This window comes from Lagopus leucura, unplaced genomic scaffold, assembly GCF_019238085.1.
Source record: "Lagopus leucura isolate 7727_CA_CO unplaced genomic scaffold, USGS_WTPT01 Super-Scaffold_100014, whole genome shotgun sequence".
Lineage (NCBI taxonomy): Eukaryota > Metazoa > Chordata > Aves > Galliformes > Phasianidae > Lagopus > Lagopus leucura.
In genome coordinates this window covers 15,341,387-15,360,559 of record NW_024962268.1, presented here as the reverse complement: position 1 = coordinate 15,360,559, position 19,173 = coordinate 15,341,387, and the positions used below count along the sequence as shown (strand labels likewise).

The 19,173-nt window shown below is 36.5% G+C and overlaps 1 protein-coding gene across 1 annotated transcript in view; it reads left to right on the top strand.

Annotated features, from left to right (window-relative positions):
* Positions 1 to 18,268, top strand: part of WDR70 (WD repeat domain 70) — a 149,749-nt gene extending 131,481 nt beyond the window's left edge. The window contains exons 14-18 of the mRNA XM_042875395.1: positions 3,462 to 3,562; positions 5,315 to 5,394; positions 8,062 to 8,178; positions 9,648 to 9,810; positions 17,547 to 18,268. Coding sequence (XP_042731329.1) covers positions 3,462 to 3,562; positions 5,315 to 5,394; positions 8,062 to 8,178; positions 9,648 to 9,810; positions 17,547 to 17,631 — 546 coding nt within the window. The 3' untranslated portion in view covers positions 17,632 to 18,268. The remainder of the gene's footprint in view (positions 1 to 3,461; positions 3,563 to 5,314; positions 5,395 to 8,061; positions 8,179 to 9,647; positions 9,811 to 17,546) is intronic.
* Positions 18,269 to 19,173: the final 905 nt, after the last annotated feature.

Here is a 19,173-nt window from a genome sequence, read left to right as displayed (position 1 = left end):
TGGAACAAGTTGCCCAGAGGGGTATCCTGGAATATGTAGAATCGAACTGGATAATGTCCATAGCTACCTATTGCAGCTGAGCAGGCTCAGAGTAGGAAAGTTAAATTAGGTTATCTCCAGAGGTGTCCTTCCGCCTCATGAACCATTCTCTGATTCCTGTAGGGGGGTGCGTGCATGTACTGGACAGGCCAAGGAAGCACTTGTTTTCTTAGTATGAGCATAATTATTTGGCTACAGAGCTGGAACCTTCTTTGACCTGAAATTTGATTATTTGCATTTCCAGTGATAAAGATGTCTACCAATTTTTCTGCGTAAACATGGCGAGAAAGTTAGACATATTAACGGAGAGATGCCGTGCTTGAGAATCAATTATTTATACACAGTGAAGATTCTCCTTTGCTCCTTGCTCTCAGTGTTAAAACCTGGCCTACGAAGATCCCTTTGATGTATAGTTGTTCAGAATTTTTACTTCTGTAGGATTATGTGATTGGGAAAGATTATTAGGATTCAGTGTAGGAATTCAGTATTTTGTTCTTCTTAAAGTATTGCCAATTTCTAAAATAATCTGAAAATCTCTGTAAGTAGTTTTCATTATTTCTAATAAAGTAGGTTTATATGCCAGTGGCTTAATAAAATTACTTGCATGTTCAGAGCTCATATTTGTTTAGTTTTTAACAAATTATATTCTGGAGACATTTTACAGTTTCAGGAGATTTATAGTGCTGCATTTTATGGCAGTTTCTTCTGCCTGGTCTGGAGCACGTGCCTTGCTGGTTTTAAGTGTGCTGTGGATGTTTGACAAGTTAGAAACTTAGCAATCCCCATCAGCGCTTAGCCACACTGTCTCAGGCTTTGTTTTTGTTGGCTGATATCCAGTACCATGCTATAAAATACATTTACTTGACAGAAGAAAGTGGAGAACCACATTAACTACAAAGTTTTAAAAGGCTGGCTAAACACATGCAATAAATATTAATAAAAGAAAAGGCCACCCACCTTTGACCTTCAAAACTTGTTATTAGCTTTGTATGTTTTAGAATTACTGTAACATTTTGAGTAATAGCATTACATAGCAGTATGAAAGAATCTCTTTCTTAAATAAAGCAACTTATTAAGAACTCTGTATTGATTGTTTTGCTATCTTGTTGCAAGGATTATGGAGATACTGCATTGCCAGATTTTACTGTATGTTTCAGAGTTATCTGTAAAAAAACATTGTCGCCACTTAGTTGCTCAAAATAGATAAGCCAGGTTAATTTGTACTTTTAAGTAAATAGGAAGGTATAGCATTGTACATGTTTGTATGCAATTGGGTAGGATATTTTGTAGAGGAACTATTGTAAAGAATGATTATGCAAACTTTTTTCTCAACTTTTTTCTTTTAGACAAGTGTAGCAAGGAGAAAAGCGGTTTTTAAAAAAGTCATCTTTCAACTTATGATAGAATGAATATCTAATTTATGTTGGCTGAATGGGCTTCACATTTTCATTTTAGTATTTTTTGTTAAATGCCTTGCAACGTTCAAAAAGAGAGAATGGGGGGGTGTGGACCAAACTAGACATACGAAGGAATATGAAATGTCAAGAGCAATTCACCATTCAAAAGAGATTCGAAAGAGCTGCTACGTAACCATTGTCTTCTAGGCTAAATGTTTATCCCCTCCCAAGATAAAGGCCTATATTTTACTTGCACTCCTAACTATATTTTAGGTTTTTTAGTGTTATTTCTCTTTGTAGTACATTAGTGATTCCCATTTTTTTTAATTGTATGTGCTATATTATCACAAAATCTCAGGGGTTGGAAGGGGCCTCAAGAGATCACTGAGTCCAACCCCCTTGCTAAAGCAGGTACCCTGCAATAGGTCTCTCAGTTAGGTATCCAGATGAGTCTTGAGTATGTCCCTAGAAAGAGACTCCAGAGCCTCTCTGGGCAGTGTATTCCAGTGCTACCTCACCCCTACCCAATGAGTCAAAGTTCTTCCACATGTTTGTATGGAACATAATGTATTCAAGTTATAGGCCATTACTCCTTTGTCATTGCACACCATCGAAAAGAGCCTGACCTCATCCATTTGTCTCCCACCTCTATTTAGATATTGGTAAATATTAGTCACATCCCCCCTTAGTCTCTTTCCTGAACTGAACAGACCCAAGTCACTCGGCCTTTCCTCATACAGGAGATGTTCCAGGCCTTTCTCATCTTTGTCGCCCTTTGCTGGGGTCCTTCTAGGAGATCCCTGTCTTTTTTGAACTGAGGATCACAGAACTGGACACAATATTCTATATGTGGTCTCACTAGGGCAGAGTAGAGGGGAAACATCACCTCCCTTACCTGCTAGCTGTGATGTTTTTAATGCACCTCAGGATTGTGTAAAAGTAAAATAAAAAAAGTGCAGGTATTTTAATGATAAATGGATGCAGACTGTTGATTATTGAACTATATTTTGTGTAGTCTTTATTTTGTTTTTAATTTATAAAAGATGAAATGGAAAGTTTATGAGAAAAACGAATAGAAAAATCAGCATTATTAAGTGAAATACTGTGAATCACAGGATCATAGAATCCTTAGAATTGGAAAGGGACCTTTAAAGGTCATCTAATCCAACTCCCTTGCACTGAACATGATGATGCATACTGCTAGTTTTGGATGCATTTATTACATGGATGAAAAAATACTATGAAGGCATCAGTCTTGGACAGTATCTCTTTCAGCTCTTACTGTCTCTTGAAAATAATTATTGTGTTGTTTTTTTTTTCCCTTTCAACTAGATGCACATGCATTTTTTGTTACTTTTAAGATCTGTTGTGAATTGTGACCACTTAAGACAGTGGTGATTGAATATAGTGATCAGTCACATGGAGAACCGTGCTGTATTTATAAAGCAACAGTATTTTTAATATCTGAAAATCAGTTTCTATTCAGATTAGAAAGATGACAGAGCTGTGATACATCGGCTTCAAATACCAAGTTTTTCTGGGAGTTCTAGAAGAAAAAAGAATCAAAAGTGAAAATCAGCCACTCTGCAGTCTGTGGTCAGTGAGTGAGAGGTCAACATTGTATGAGAAAGCTTTAGTGTGAGAAGAGGGGAAAAACACATAAAGGAAGAGGGTGGAAGTGTGATGACAGCCTACACTGCTATATCTGAAGCACTTCATTGTTCTCTCTCAGATCCCCCTTCAATTTCGTATTTCCATTATGCCCACAAAGATTGTGGAGCAGTAAGACTGTGGAAACCACTCATTTGCCATTTCTCATTGCCACTCATTTGTACTTCCTTCCAGCCTACATCTATATGTTGTCTCCTTTTACAATGTGTTCAGTTCTGGAGAAGAGCTTCTATTCATTCATGTATTCAAATTTGTTTTTACTACAATATAGGATCAGCTGTTTGACCATATGAGTATCAGTGCTAAAATCTAAGTGAATGACTGGCAATTAACATATTAATTGCTTTATTTCAGAGTGTTGTGCGTTGCCTTTGGCATCCAAAGCTGAACCAGATTATGGTTGGTACAGGCAACGGACTGGCTAAAGTATACTATGATCCTGTTAAAAGCCAGAGGTATGTAATAGTAATTAACAGTTGAGAACTCCTTATTCCCTTGGATTTAGCTGATTCTGTGATTATATTAGGAGATGAGAAAAAAATATTTAATAGTGTTTGTTTTGCAGAATTTCACTTACTTAGTCACAGTAAAGAAGAAAAAAGAGCAAAAACTTGCTTTTCAATAGCTGTTCATTTTCCTCCAGAATCTTAGTGATGCTGTATGGTGACAGTTCTACCTGAATTTACAAACACATGTGTTTTGAAATGGTGTGAAATCTGCTGTAAGAATAACCAGCCTTTCATTTTACAAAATCATAGGACCATCTAGATTAGAAAAGACCTGTAAGACCATCAGGTCTAGCCACCAGCTCATCACCACCATGTTGATTAGACCACATCTCTAAGTGTCGCATCTCCAAGTTTCTTGAACACCTCCAGAGATGATGACTCCACCACGTCCCTGGGCAACCAGTTCCAAAGCAGTATCATTCTTTCAGAAGAAAAATTTTTCCGGCTATCCAACCTAAAACGCCCCTGGACCATTACCTCAAGTTGAACAGTTGAAAGCTGCTCATATGGTGTTATTGAAAGTCTGCTTACTGTGATTAGTCCTTCTGATGTCATATTTCATTTCATTTTTGCAATAAAAAGAAGTATTAGCCTAAACTTCAGAGTATGTGAAGTAGTGGTGGAAGGCCTAATTTGAAACCTCATCTCCACCACCCCCTCCTGTCACATGTGGATTTTGCCTGCATCTAATGAAAGGTGGTAGTGATTAATCAGAAGGTGATTTGTCAGTCTAGAATGAATAGAAGAGGATTTAACTAGTCTATAAATACTTCAGCAATTACCTTGCTTTTACCATCTGGGTTGGCTGGAGAACTTCCTTCCTTATCAGCAGGGGAAAAATGTGTGTTTCATATATTCTGAGTGGTATGACTGTTATTACAGTAAAGAGTTTAGTTCTCTTATATGCCCTCATCTTTTTTTCACTAGCATGCAGAAGCATTCTCTGTTGCAGTTCAGAATTCTAAGATACTTACAATGACCTGGACTCTTGAGTATGAAGTTAAATTCTTGTATATAAGATTGGCAGAAAGAAGTGTTATTTTTCTGTTTCTTATCAATTTAGAGGAGAGAAGGAAATTATGTAATCATTGTTTGGACCTCTCTACAGACAATGTTTGTCCCAGATGTAGCCCCAAGTCTCTTATACACACGCTACAAAAATATTAGCTCAGTTTTGTACCCTTTTGATTCCTGGTAGATAACAGTAATAAGAAAAGTACCACCAGTTTAAATTAGTCCTGTTGCAATCAGATTTGTGCAGGTATTCCCACTATAGTGTTACAAACACCTCTAATAAGATAACTACTACCTGTGCTACTTAGGAAAGGAACAAGGAACAAATTATTGTCTGTGTTTGGAAAGGGGCACTTTCTGTGTGCATTCTGTAAGTAGTGTAGACAGGTGATGTGCGATAGGAGACTTCTGTCCTTACTTCCACATGTCATGTAAACTGATCGGAAAAAGAAACTACATCTTTTTATCCCCCTTCACATCCTCATGGACATACCAAGATATACACAGTCATAATATTCAAAGTGCCATATGATTTAGTGGAGAATATGTTGTAAGAATATGTTGAATAGTGAATAATATTCAACATAATATTATGTTGAATAAGTGAATATGTTGTGCTTGAATAAAAAATGGTTTCTGTTTGATACTAACATATTAACTGTGTTGCTCTATGTTTTCTTCCAGGGGAGCAAAATTATGTGTGGTCAAAACAAAAAGGAAGGAGAGACAAGCTGAGACTCTTACACAGGATTACATTATAACACGTAAGGAATTTATACATGTTTTTATCTAAGCCTCCTTAACTCCTTCTCAGTTATCATTTTACTTGCAGATGATTTAGGATTTAGTTTTGTGTTTTTCCTTATTAAAAACCTACAGTCATTCCTTAATCTTTGGGTGCTTTATACAAATTTTTATAGCCCTGCAAATCTGGAATGGTACGTATCTGGAATGACCTGTAAAGATGGTGGTTGTATTCTACATTATAGTGCATTTGAAAAGACAACTACCTTAAAAAGTTGGAGTGACCTTTTTTAAGGATTTTGTTTTGTTTTGTTTTGTAATTAAAAAAAAAAAAAAAAAAAAAAGGACTTAAGGGACTTAAGATCCAAGACTATTTTCATCCTTTCTTGAATCTTCAGTTTTACATAAGTAAATTGGTGAGTTGCCACTAGGTAACATGAACAAGTAACATGAGCAAGTACCAGAGGCAAAATCATAGATGTGAGGGATTGCTCTTAAGCAAATTCCTACTGATCTTTCAAAATTTGGAACTTGCCTAGTAGCATATGGGTTTTAAATAGTTAAAATGTCTTTCCAGCTTAAGGGGTTACACTTCTGTAATATGTCTCGCTGATGGCCTTAGAAATTGTTATTGTTACTGTGAAAATTTTAATGACCTACTTTTTCCCAAGGGCAAATTTTACTATGGGATTAGGAGTCTGAGCGGTTTTGGCCCTCCCTGTTAGCACCACCCTATGCAGTATTTCCTCAACTGGAGTGACAGCAGTCCCATGACTCTGCTGTACTACTTATTTTCTTCTTCTATTCCCATGGTGTTTGGATCCAGCTCTACTTACTGGTAATCTTGCTCATAGAAAACCACTGTTACTGAACAGCTGGCAGCAAAATAAACAATATTTAGAAGGAGAAGGTATGGGGAGTCTTGGTGACCAGGCCCATATCAAAGGCATTTAGGTTCTCGATTCCCATTTCAGGTACTTTCCAGCCATAGCTGTCTCCTACTTACTTCACTGCTGCAGATGTGCAGCTCCAGTTCTTGGGCTGCCGTGGGTGGAGTTACATCTCATCAAGATTGTAGGTCTCCTCTGAGTGCCATTCTCATTTGATCCTTAGTCCAGCCTTGATTATATTAACACTGTCTTTTCTCTAAAAATTGTGTGTGTGCTGTTGTTAAAGTTTATATTGTGTAGAGTGATACATTTTCCATTAAATTCTGCTTAAAATTCAATAGCACTTGTGAATCTTCCACATCATTTTGAAATTATGTAAGGATATTTCCATATAAAACAAAGTAGTAAAAATACTTGTGACCAGTTAGTGAACTGGTTGTACAAATTTCCTTTTTGTGTATTATTATATTTGTTGTATATTAGTGAAGCTTTTCAGAGGTTATATGTGTTTCTTCTGAGCTTACAGGTGGAACTGGGAAGAACTTGCCATCTCAGAAATCCCTTCCAAAGTGAACTAACTGCATTTTCCTCCTCGTGTTTTGTTGTTTGTTTATTTTTAATTGTAGCTGCTTCTTAATCTCCGAATTGCCAGTACTACCTGTTTAAAAAGCAAGAACGTTTTTGGAGAATTGTGTATTACTTTTAAAATGTGGGAATATGCAGCTTGAGTTTCCCTTGGACAGACTTGACTCCTCAGATGCTCAATGCAAACCAATCAAATACACTGCTTTGAAATGCCAGAAACAATTTGCTGTTAACCATCATGAAACCTGTAAAAAAGACCCCTGAAGATTATTCCCAAAGTTCTACTCCTGTTTCATATGACTGACTTTTCATTGTCGAATAAATTTAGCAGTCTTCCAGAAGTAAACTGGAAAAGAGGGAGCTAACAATCTGATAGGTCTCTGGATGCTGCTTTCCTTTTTGTATTATTATAGAGCTAATTTCCCTCCATTTAAGATTTTGTTTGGTTGGTTTTTGTCTTCTTTGAGTCTTTTGACCCCAACACAATTTCCCGCATTTTGGGAAACACCAGCTATACGCACAATGGAGTGTGAAAGCTAAGCCTCACCATGAGAAAACTATGTCCCTTGACATGGTATTCCTCTTCTGCTACCGAGTGTAGTTTTTCTGAGCAGACTGAAATAGCATACACGTAAAGTACAGGAATTGAAGATGTTGCAATTTTCTGAAGAAAGAGAATGTTTGAAATCATGATAATTCATCCAAACTCTCAGGTATTCTTCCAACCTTGATTAGTGCTGTAATTTAAGAAAAAAATGAGCATGATTTTGTATGCAGAAACATCATGGTTCATTGAGGGGATTCCTTTTCTTTCTCAGATCCAAAAGTTCATCTAGAGTTTTCATGCTGCTGGATTACTGGACATGGTAGAAAAATTGAAAGTTTAGAAAAAAAGGCAACCAAATGATCACAATGCTAATGGTGTGAACTGAATGTCAGAGGAATAAATCGTGTATACATAAATGATGCAATCAGTATTTCACATGAAATACTGGTGCCTGAAGGCACCCTGGAAATTTGGCTACTTCCCTGTTTGAAAAATTCAAAATTTAGAGTGAAAAAGCCCTCCAGAATGCAACTCATTGCTTGGGAGACTGCTTCTGCCACCTTTCATGTTGTACGGGCAAATCATAGTCTGTACCATCTTATTAAGATGATAAAAAAATAATGGAATTTCTAAGATTTTTCGTTCTTTAAACTTTGACTTTTCAGCTCATGCACTTCCAATGTTCCGTGAACCACGACAGCGAAGCACCAGGAAGCAGCTGGAGAAGGATAGGTTGGACCCATTGAAATCTCACAAACCAGAACCTCCAGTAGCAGGACCAGGTAATCTACACATAATCACTTCACACTGTTCTATGCCAAAGAGCTGTCTTGTTTGAGTTCTGAGTTTCTTGAGTGAGATCACATAGCATTTGCAAAACAACTTGGGGATCAGGCCTAGCCACTATTGGTTCGTGAAAGGTAGGTCCTACTTAACCAATCTGATCTGCTTCTGTTATCAAGCGACCCGCCTGGTGGATGAGGGAAAGGCTGCTGATGTAGTCTACCTAGACTTCAGCAAGGCCTTTGACACTGCCTCCCACAGTATTCTCCAGAAGCTGGCAGCCCGTGGCTCTCTTGGCTGGATAAGGAGCTGGCTGGAAGGCAGGGCCCGGAGAGTGGTGGTGAATGGAGCTACATCCAGCTGGAGACGGTCATAAATGGTGTTCCCCAGGGGTCGGTGGTCCTCTTTAATATCTTTATTGATGACTTGGATGAGGGCATTGAGTGCACCCTCAGTAATTTTGCAGGTAACGCCAAGTTAACAGGAAGTGTCGATCAACCTAGGGGTAGTGAGGTCCTACAGAGGGATCTGGACAGATTGGATGGCTGGACTGAGGCCAATGGGATGAGGTTCAACAAGACTAAGTGCTGGAACCTCCACTTCAGCTGCAATAACCCCAGACAGAGCTACAGGCTTGAGAAGACTGTGTAGAGGAAATGGACCTGGGAGTATTGATTGTTGTTCAGCTGAACGTGAGCCAGCAGCATGCCCAGGTGACTAAGATGACCAATGGCATCTTGGCTTATATCAGAAATAGTGTTGCTAGCAGGAACAGAGAAGTGATCATCCCTCTGTACTCAGCTACACCTTGACAAATGTGCTCAGTTCAGAGGCTCCTCAAAAAAGGCATAGAGGCTCTGGAGCATGTTCAGAGAAGGGCGGTGAAGCTGATAGGAGGTCTGGAGTGCAAGTCTTGTGAGGAGCAGCTGAGGAAACTGGAATTATTTAATCTGGAGGAGGCTCAGGGGAGACCTTATCCCTCTCTACAGCTACCTGAGATGATGTGGTGAAGTGGGTGTCGGCTTCTTCTGCGTAACTAGCAATTCAAATAGAGGGAATGGTGTCAAATTGCAGCAGAGGAGATTCAGGTTGGATGTTAGGAAAAACATCTTATCTAAAAGAGTGGTCAGGCACTGGAACAGGCTCCCCAGGGAGGTAATGGAGTTGCCATCTCTGGAGGTGTTCAAGAAACGTTTAGGTGTTACAATAAGTAAGACTACTGTATGGGTGTCCAGTACTGTAAGATATTGCTCTTTGATTGGAGTACTTACCTAAAATAAATTAATAACCACAGTTACTTACTTTGTGTAATCAGTAAAACATTTAAGTGAACAAGTCCTAAATTAAGCTCCTTCTGTCATCTTACCTGGCTTCTTCATATCAGATCACTGTTGCAGACATTATATGTTTATCTACTTCTTGAATGTTTTTCTATAAAATATTAATTTCTCTTTTTTTATTTCTATAGGTCGAGGTGGCCGTGTTGGAACTCATGGAGGTACCTTGTCATCATACATAGTCAAGAATATTGCACTGGATAAGACAGATGATAGCAATCCTCGGGAGGCTATTTTACGTCATGCAAAGGAAGCAGAGGAGAATCCATACTGGGTTGCTCCAGCATATGCTAAGTAAGGAAGCAATTAAAAGTACAAGTAATATTTCTGGAGGCCAGTGGGACTTCGGTAAAAATAGAAGACACATTTTTAACAGTATACTTTGCCTTTTCTGACTTATTGTCATTAATAGGTAAACCAAGACTATATCATGCTCTTACATGTAAATAAGAGCTTTCATGAGTTTAAACTAATAGAATTTGGTATTTCCATTTTTAAAATTTGCCTGTCAGTGCTAGGAAATAATCTTAAAGCTTTCTGAATTCACTAGTCTTCTAGAAGTAAACATCAGAAACTGATTTTAAAAGATAATATGCCTTTTGGTAAGTTACTGTCCCACTGACAGAGTCCAGCATAATGGTTTCCCCCTGGCCCTGACAGAGTCTAAGATTAAACCTTCAGAAATATTTGCTTGGTGGTATGACAGTGTAGTTTAAACAGTTTCTTAGATGTTATTGATTACTTGGATTTTTCATGCATTGGGACCTGCCTACTGCTTGGATTAATTTGGTCTTAGAGGTACAGAAGTATTAAAAATCGCACTGAGAATTGCACTCAATTTAAACTGCATATGTGAGGGTGATCCTTGTCCTCTTTACACTGAAAACTGCAATATTCTTCCTTAGTGATTTCTATGATGTATTTATTTATTTTCTAAGAATTAGTACAATTCAAACCATTAAAAAATAAAATTTTGGAAGTATAAAAATACTCAGTAAATAAATGTATTTGATACTAAGGAGCAGAAAATGCCAATTACAAATATTTTAACGTTTTGTTATTGTCACTGCTGTTGTTTGTTTTTGGTTTTTTCTTTTTTTTTGCACAAAATAATCTGCCTAGTATTAGTAGTATCTTCAAAATTAATAGGGAAAAGTTGTGAGAAGATGAAATAGGCTTCACAAAACAGGCAGAGCTGGTGACAGATTGGATTTTTTTTAGTAGCAGCCCATTATTTTATCTCCTAGGAAGTATTTTCATTTGTACTTTACTTACTGTACTTTTCTTACTACTTCTGTAGCTCCTTAATGAAAATTACATTTCCAAAAACTTGGAATGTAACAAGAAGCATAGCTCTTTCTAGCAGAGACAATTATTTCCTAACTTGACCCTTAATACTTTTTGCAAAAATACTTTTTGAGAACATAAGTACTCACTCTGACTTTGACTAAATAATTAATAAGTATGGTGTTGTTCTGAAGTACATCAAATCAGTGCATTCTATAATACCATCCTTGTATGAAGTCAAAGAAAGAAACGTTTGACAGGCCAATTCTGTAACAGTTGTAATGCCAACTGTTGATTTTTAATTGCTTGATGGTACATGTTTCCTAAGGATGAAGTTTACTTTAAATGTGTGGGTACCTGTTTTTATTTAGAATGTGCATCTATTTGTTCTCAGCAGTAAACACAGTCATTTATTTGATCAGGTAGATACCTCTTTGTATTTTTGGCTAACCAACTTCATTGACTGTAGATTGAGTTTCACCTCCAACACCTGCAATGTAGCAAGCATGAAAGTTTTAAAACATAGCTGTATTACAGGAGGCTTACTGTGTCAGGTGGGTGGATCTCATTATGGTTTCTTGTTAAAAGATGTAGCTGCAGGGGAAGAAGAGAGCTGGCTGAGAAGTAGGGAGGATGCAAGTCCAGACTGCTATTAACTTACACACCAGAAGGTGATACGTATGTGGGGGAGTTGGGCTGCAGCCAGCAGCATGCTGCCTTGACAGTTTTGTCAGTTGATAAATCTCATGCCAAGGAAATTGCTGCTATCCTTGCTTCAGAATCTTGACTTCAAGATATACTCCATGCAATGAGCTTTTTAAACCTTCATTCTTATTACTCTTTGTTATTACTATTTATTATTATTTATATACAGTTATGACAATGAAATGCAAAAGCTTTACAATTGTTTTATGTCCTTAACTTTCAGAAATGGAGCTCTATGTTAGCAGCTGCAGACCATTGGCAGTCATAGATTCATTAGCTGCTTACCTGCATGCATGCATAATACAGAGGGCTGCATTATATTGCATCCAATATGTGACTTTATAGGTAGTGCAGATTTACCTGGTATAAAGCATTTTACAGACCTTCTTAACAGATATGTATTTTATTAAAGTACCAGTAATTGATGTAAATTATCACAAAATATTGTTTTTCCCTAGAGACTTTTTTAAAATCAGGGCTCATAATAGTAAGCAGTACACAAACTTAGAGAAACTCTCTCCTTTAGTTAGGACTAGTGCTTCTCTTATAGGATAGGATACATTTGAGAGTTACGAAAGGTGATATTCTGATGTGTATTTAAAATGACGTGCGGCCTGGAGACCTTGGAAACACATCGATGTGTTTCATTTTTTCAGTGGTGTTTATTCTTTTCACTAATTTATTTCTTTGCTATCAGTTTTTCCACATTTCTGTGTTAACTTTAATTTAAGTGTGGTGTAAAAATATTCATCTCAGATAACTCTTGTTTGATAAGTCCTTTGTTTTTGCTGTCTCATAGATGGTTATTTGCCTACAGTCTTCAATTTTCCTTCTTAGGAAGATGTCTAAGGAATAGATATTTGTTTTCTTTAGAGCTTGCTACAAAGTAATGTTAGTCAAAGAAGACTAAGAAACATTCATTTTCTTACTGATAAGTTTTTATAGCTGCCTGATTGTGATGCCTAAGTTAAGAGTTCGTCTGGTCAGAATTGTAAATGATTAGGTCATTCTGAGCCAGATAACATTTTAAGCCAGTTAATTTCTTTGTGTTTTCACTTTAGAAAGTTTGTTTAATACCTATGGCATAACTTTTGCTGTTAGTGTATACATTGTATGAAAAAAAAAATCCTTCTTTTTAAAGGTGCCTAATCTGTTCTTGAAGCCAAATATTTGCTTTATTTATCAATTGAATTTATTTTCAAGCTTCTTATTATTAGCATGGCTTTTCTGTTTGTCTCATAATTTGTGCCAGAAAAGGAGAGAAAATACGTGAATGGCAAAAGGGTGAGTGAAAATAACACATGCTGCTGAGAGGATAATGCTAAAGAATAATAGTAAGTACAAATGAAATTAGAAGATGACATATCACAGAAGGCCAATGTGAATTAAGTGTCAAAAGAGATGAGAACAACAGCAGGAAAAGTCTGGATGGAACAATTAAAAAAAAAAAAAAAAGTAAAACAAAAAACAAAAGAAAATTTTAAAAAACCCTGAGATTTTTTGGGAAAAAGCTTGTTGAGACCTTGGCATGAGTTTTTCCATTGGAGTGAAAGGAAAGGAAAAACAGATTGAAGATTTCAACTAAGGAACTACAGGAAAAGAACTTGAGGCATCAGTTGTAAATGTTTGAAAATTACATTCTTTGTGAGCTGTTTGTTTTAACACAGCTGTACAGAGATACTGTAAGGACTTCAGATGTCCCTCTGAAGGATCAGTATGAATTACTAAGCATTGTAGCTGAGGGGCTAATCAGGCCCAGATGTATCTTTCTTCTGTACTGTAGGGAAGATCAGGGTGAAATTTGCCTCTGCGTAAACATAGACCACAGTTCTTAGAAACCATCTTACATTACAGAGTTGTTGCTCTATTTGGCTGTCTTTGTCATTGCTGTTTGCCATAGGCAAAAGGGAACAATCTAGCTGCACTGTATTTACTGTTTTTTCTAAGTAGTATTATGAGTATGTGAAGTGTTAGTCATATTGTGGGTCTTGTAGTATCCTTAACTGCAAAAGCAGGACTGAACAGAATGTTTTAGAACAGTGATTTTGCTGACATGTTGGTATGTTTAAGCTAAATCTTTTTTGGAGGTTGTTAACCTCCAAAAGAGAGAAGTCACTGAAAAGAGTCTAACTACTTCTTGAGGTAAGGAATACAAAGGTGCCTGATGCTTGAAGGTTCTTGCCTGTCTGAAAGTAGCCTGTTTGACATGATTCTGTTTTCCACGTACACTTGAAAGTCTTTAAATTTGTTTCAGTGCAAAATAAACTCTAATTGTAAAAGTTACTGTGACAGAAGTCACATGCTGTTGTATGTAATTGTCTTTTCCAGCTGGTTTAGCTATAGCAGTATTTTTTTAAACTGCAACTTTGTGAATCAGAGATGTCAATGAGCTACTTTTACAGCATCTGTAAAAAGCAAGTAAGACAACACATAACCTGAGGGATTGTAGTGACTCTAGAAAGGTCTCTGTGAACCCTGGATTATTATTATTATTTTTTTTTTTAACTTTCTGCATAGTTGAACACATTGCAAAAAAGTGAAGTAAAGAGGAGTCTAGGAGTCTAGGAACAAATCTACTAAGAATGGTCTTTGTTTTCCTCTTTTTGATTACAGCCCTTTGATGTAACTGACAATAGGAATGCCTTTATTGGTGTATGAGATACTAGTTTCTTCTGACAGTCTTGGAATTCCATTGTCATAGAATAATGTAGGTAGGAAGGGACCTCTGGAGATCATATAGACCGGCCTCCTACTTAAAGCTTTCTCTTAGATTAGGTTATTCAGGTCCAATTATATCAGGTTTCTCAAGAACAATTGCAGTTGAGATTGAATATCCTCATGGAGAGAGGTTCAGCAACCTTTCTGGGCAGTTTGTTCTAGAGTTTGACCACCCTCATAGTAAAAGAAAATAAAATTACTTCTATCTAACTAATATTTTCTATGTTCCACATGTTCTGTTGTCCCTTGTCTTATAGCTGCAGCTTTAAAGAAGATTCTAACTCCATCTTCTCTGTAGCCTCTCATGATGTTGCAATGTAGTTGTAGGTAGCAGTGGAATACCTTTTTAGCCTTCTGTGCTGAAGACACACTTTGCTCAGATTCTTCTCATGTACAGTATACTCCAATCCCCTAACTGTCTTGATAGTATATTTCCATTGTAACCAGTCTGATGGCCACCCCGTCTCTTATACTATGGAGCCCATAAGTAGCTATGCGAATTCAGATGTCATTTCACAAATGCTGAATAAAGAGGAATTTTATGGAATCTCTTATGACTATCTCTGTTAAGATAGTCAGGGACAGTGTGCTTTGCTAAATCTGTGCTGGTTGCTCCTTATCACCTTATTGTCTTCTTGCACCTAGAAACGTCTTCCATGAGGATTTGTTTCATAGCTTTCTCAGGGTGAAAAGTTAAGTAGACTGACCTGTGGTTTACCCAGAACTTCCTTTTGCCTGTTACGAAAATGAATAGCTTGCCCTTCTGAGTCATCAGGACTCTATTCTGGTGACTATGACTTCCTGAAGATGAAGAAGAGACATGGTAGAATCCCCATCAAAGGAGGTTTTCAAAATGTGATAGGACTGGCTGCTAAATAATCTCATCTAGGCTTGCTTTTCCCAGAAAATGTTGAACCTTATGTTTTGAGGTCCTTTCCAACCTAGGCTGTGTTTGATTTTGTAGTTCTCAGGGACAAAGACAAATGAAATTGATAAGAGAGTTGATGGAGAAAAAGAGCACAGCTTTCCAAAATATTATCTAGTTCTCAGCAATGCAAACATTTTGAAGTAGTATACCTGTTTTGGTAATTTTCATATAAATACTAATCATGCAGCAAGCTCCTATACAGTGGCAATCTCCACTACAATTAGTAATCAAAACAATGTGTGTTTAAATTAAATAGTCAGTATTGATAATTGTGTAAGAAAGAGTGTTTTCTGTGCTTACACCTTTAAGTCAGTCAGGTGTTATAAGTATCCCAGTTGCTGCTGTAAAACTTGTGGAGGTTGAATGGCTTCCATTACAGCTGAGCTGAGGCTACAGCCATTTCATGCTAATTTTTGAAAATGAGATAACAAGCAGACTTGATTTCCTCCATATATATTTTCTTGAGACAGTTACCGCTGGATTATGCTACAGTCTCCCAGCTTGGCCACATTTTTATTGGATTCCGAGTACCTTACTGATGTTTCCTGACATCTGTAACTATTCACAGGGCCTCTTCCATCACAGAAATTGCATAGCTTCTGATGTTCATTTCACAAGTTGTGTAATTCATCTTGAGTAGAAGTTTATGATAAAAATTGTGAGTGTTGAAATTTCATGGTCAGAAATGATTGATTTGCATTTGATTAATTGTGTCTTACTAACAGACATCTCAGTTCTGGTACCTTTAGTTACCTAAGTTTGGGTACCTTTCTTTTGATTGTTGTGATAAAAGGAAGGTACGCTTCTAAAATGTGCTAAATAAGCTGTCATCAGCAGGTTTTGGAAAAGTGGGAGAGACAGAAGATTCCATATATCCTGTTTCTTAAGCAGACAATGGAATCCATTACTTGTGCCAATGAAGCCTTCATCCCCATTGGCTGTTTTGGAATCAATGGTGACTAAAAAAAAATCCTCTTTCAGTGATTGGTTAAGAACAATTTATGTAACTATTTTCTGATGAGAGTTTACTTACATTTCTGTTTTCCACGGAGAACAGAATGACTCATCTAGTTTAGGTTTTCATAAGCATTCAAATTCTGCTAATGTGTAATGAGACATGCAGCCTGCACTAGGGGACTATGTATTAATTGAGAGTTCCTCTATAGGACCATCTCTGGCACATCCTTCGCCTTTTGCTAAGATCAAGTGTAGTGTAGCATCCTTTGGAAGACAGAGAAGGAGACTGGCCAACAGAAGGATTTCATGTATACAGAAAATCATCTTTGTCTAGTACCTATCTTATGCTATATATTTAACAACTGAAGAATCTTGTTCTTTACTGGCCAGTGTCTTGCTGTTACTCTTCAAAGTCAGTTGAATTACTCCTGTTGTGTCGGTAAGGCAGACACAGTTACGGTGCACCTCATGCATTTTGTTGAGTGTGCCAAATAACAATTGTTGTAACAATAGTGCTTCATATCCTCAAACTGCTGTGAAAACATCAGTTAATACACTAGTGAGCTGATGACTGCCTTGGATGTGTTGCGTATTTTGTCATGTAATTGATGTAATGAGAAGTTGAGCACAGCCAACTTCAAAAATCTGTTAGTTTTAGACATGAATTGTGCTAAGAATTAGGTTGGTAGTGGGTGCCATGCAGTAATTAAAGTGTAATACACAGGAACTGAATGTCCAAACAGTTTTTTGAGATGCTGCTTGATACTGTGTTCATTTTAAAAGCAATTAATAAGTATTTTTACAACGTGTAAGTGTTATTTAAAATAAAGGTAAACATTGGAGGAATAGATACCATCAGGCTTGACTGTAGGATACTACAGTGTCTACATACTGTGTTCTCATATGAAGATCATTAGTTTTATTATGTTACAGTAGTGCTGGAAAAAATCTCTAGAGGAGAAGCTGTTTTTTTCGTGCACAAACTAAGCCAGAAACCATGCTGTTCTGTTTTTGCTCACTGGCTCCTGTATCAAAATGGAGGTTTCTTTTTCTGAATGATGGCATCAGACCTGGAGCTTCGTTTTTCTAGATTATAGTAAATTGACTTTTCTTCTTATCTATCATAATTTTACTTACGGAACACGCAGACAATGATTATGAGCTGATGAGGATATACTTGCAGAAGATACGTGCTTATTACCTTGCTCTCCATACTTTGCCCAAGAGCTGTGCCTTCAGCTCGTCTTAAAAAGTCAGATGATGGGTTTCTTTTTTCTTTTTTTTTTTTTTAAGAATGAAAACCAGCCAACTCTAGAATGTTTTATTTTTAAAGGATGTAATTTGTGTCTAATATATGTGTAATACAGTTTCTGATAAATAATTGTAGTCTAACTTAATATTTTCTTCTAATGATATTCTTCTTAATATTTTCTAGAACACAGCCAAAAACAGTTTTTGCAGAAGTGGAACCAGAAGATGATGAAACAGACAAGCCAGAATGGAAAAAACGTAAAATTTGAGCAATTTGGTGTAAAGAATGATGAAGAAGCATTTGAAATAAATTGTAGCCTTTATTTCTTTGTTTTGTGTAGTGGATCAAAATTTGAAAGCATAAATTACTTCATAAGTCTTGCTGCAGTGGGAAAGGAATTGTATTATAATGGATTGTCATATCACATCTGAATTCTGTAATAAAGTAGTGTATGGTGCAAAGGAAAACTCTTCCCAATTTCTTATTTAATGTTTTGATTTAAGTAAAAAATATTCCTCTTTATAATTTTTAATAGAACTGTAGTGACTTCCTTATTTTGCAAAGTGCTTTTTTCTATTGAAACTTTACTAATGCTGTGTCACAACAGTGTTCAATGATTTTAAATATATAAATAGAATGTACTTTTTATTTTTACTAGTAAAGTCTAACGTTACCACAAATAAACCAAACTTACATTTTTATTTCTCATTTTTCACATTTATTAATGTGAAATAATCCACTAGAAAATATTTCTAGCGTTTATTCTTACATAAATTGCATCCCTGTTAGGTATGTGTAGTGTCCCACACTAGTGCTTTGTATGGCTTTCATTTTTCAAAAGTGTGAAATAGGAATAGACAACCATATGTTATGCTTCAATAAAAACATTGTAAATTTGTTGCTTAGCTGATTGTTTTCAGGCTCTCCTATCTCTATTAGTTTGTACTGCTTAGTACAGGATAGAGCTGAGCTCTGTTTTTATGGCGAGCTTTTTATATATTAATGTATGCAGATAGAGAGGTAGATATTGTTGTATGCCTGGATTATGTATACCTTAGCCCACACTCTCTGAAAACTGATGCTATTCTTTATAAAGTCTAGGGGTTTTTTAAGTGTGTGTTCAGCATTAACATAGAATTGCTGAATGTGAAGGACAGATTTAAAACTAATGTGCTTTAGAAAACCTGGGTTAGTTTTAGATGTTTATGCAGTAATATATAATACAGTAAGTATTGTGATTACAGTAGTATGGAAAATAACAAGTACTCTGCATTTCTACTAAGACACAGAGCAGTAGACATCATACAGAATCAAGCTTTCTTGATTATGAATAGATTGTGAAAGCGCAACCTAAGGCTATATTTAGCAAGCACTTCATCACCTTCCTAACTCAGAGCACGTGGTCCTGATATCATCAGCAGAGCCTAGATATTTTTTAAAAAAGCATTGTTCTGCACCATGATTTCATTGTATGATTTTCGAGCTTATCTTTTTCTTGTATTATTTTTATGCATTAGAGAAAAGTAAGCTTGACCTCGAAGAGAATCATGAGCATTGGTGTAACATTCCCAAAAGGAAATATTTTCACTGCTTTCACTTGGTGTAGTGTTTTGATAATAGTGGAACCACATTAAATAATCCACAATTTGTCCTTGTCCCTTGTAAAAAATGTTTCAGTTCATCTTTATCTAGAATAGCAAATAAATGCTTAGTTTACAGCTACAGATGTGATATGCAGAATTATGGGCTTAATACCTGGGTAAGCATTAAATGGAGGAGGAAAAGTAGTGCCAGATGAAGAGCAGCTGTT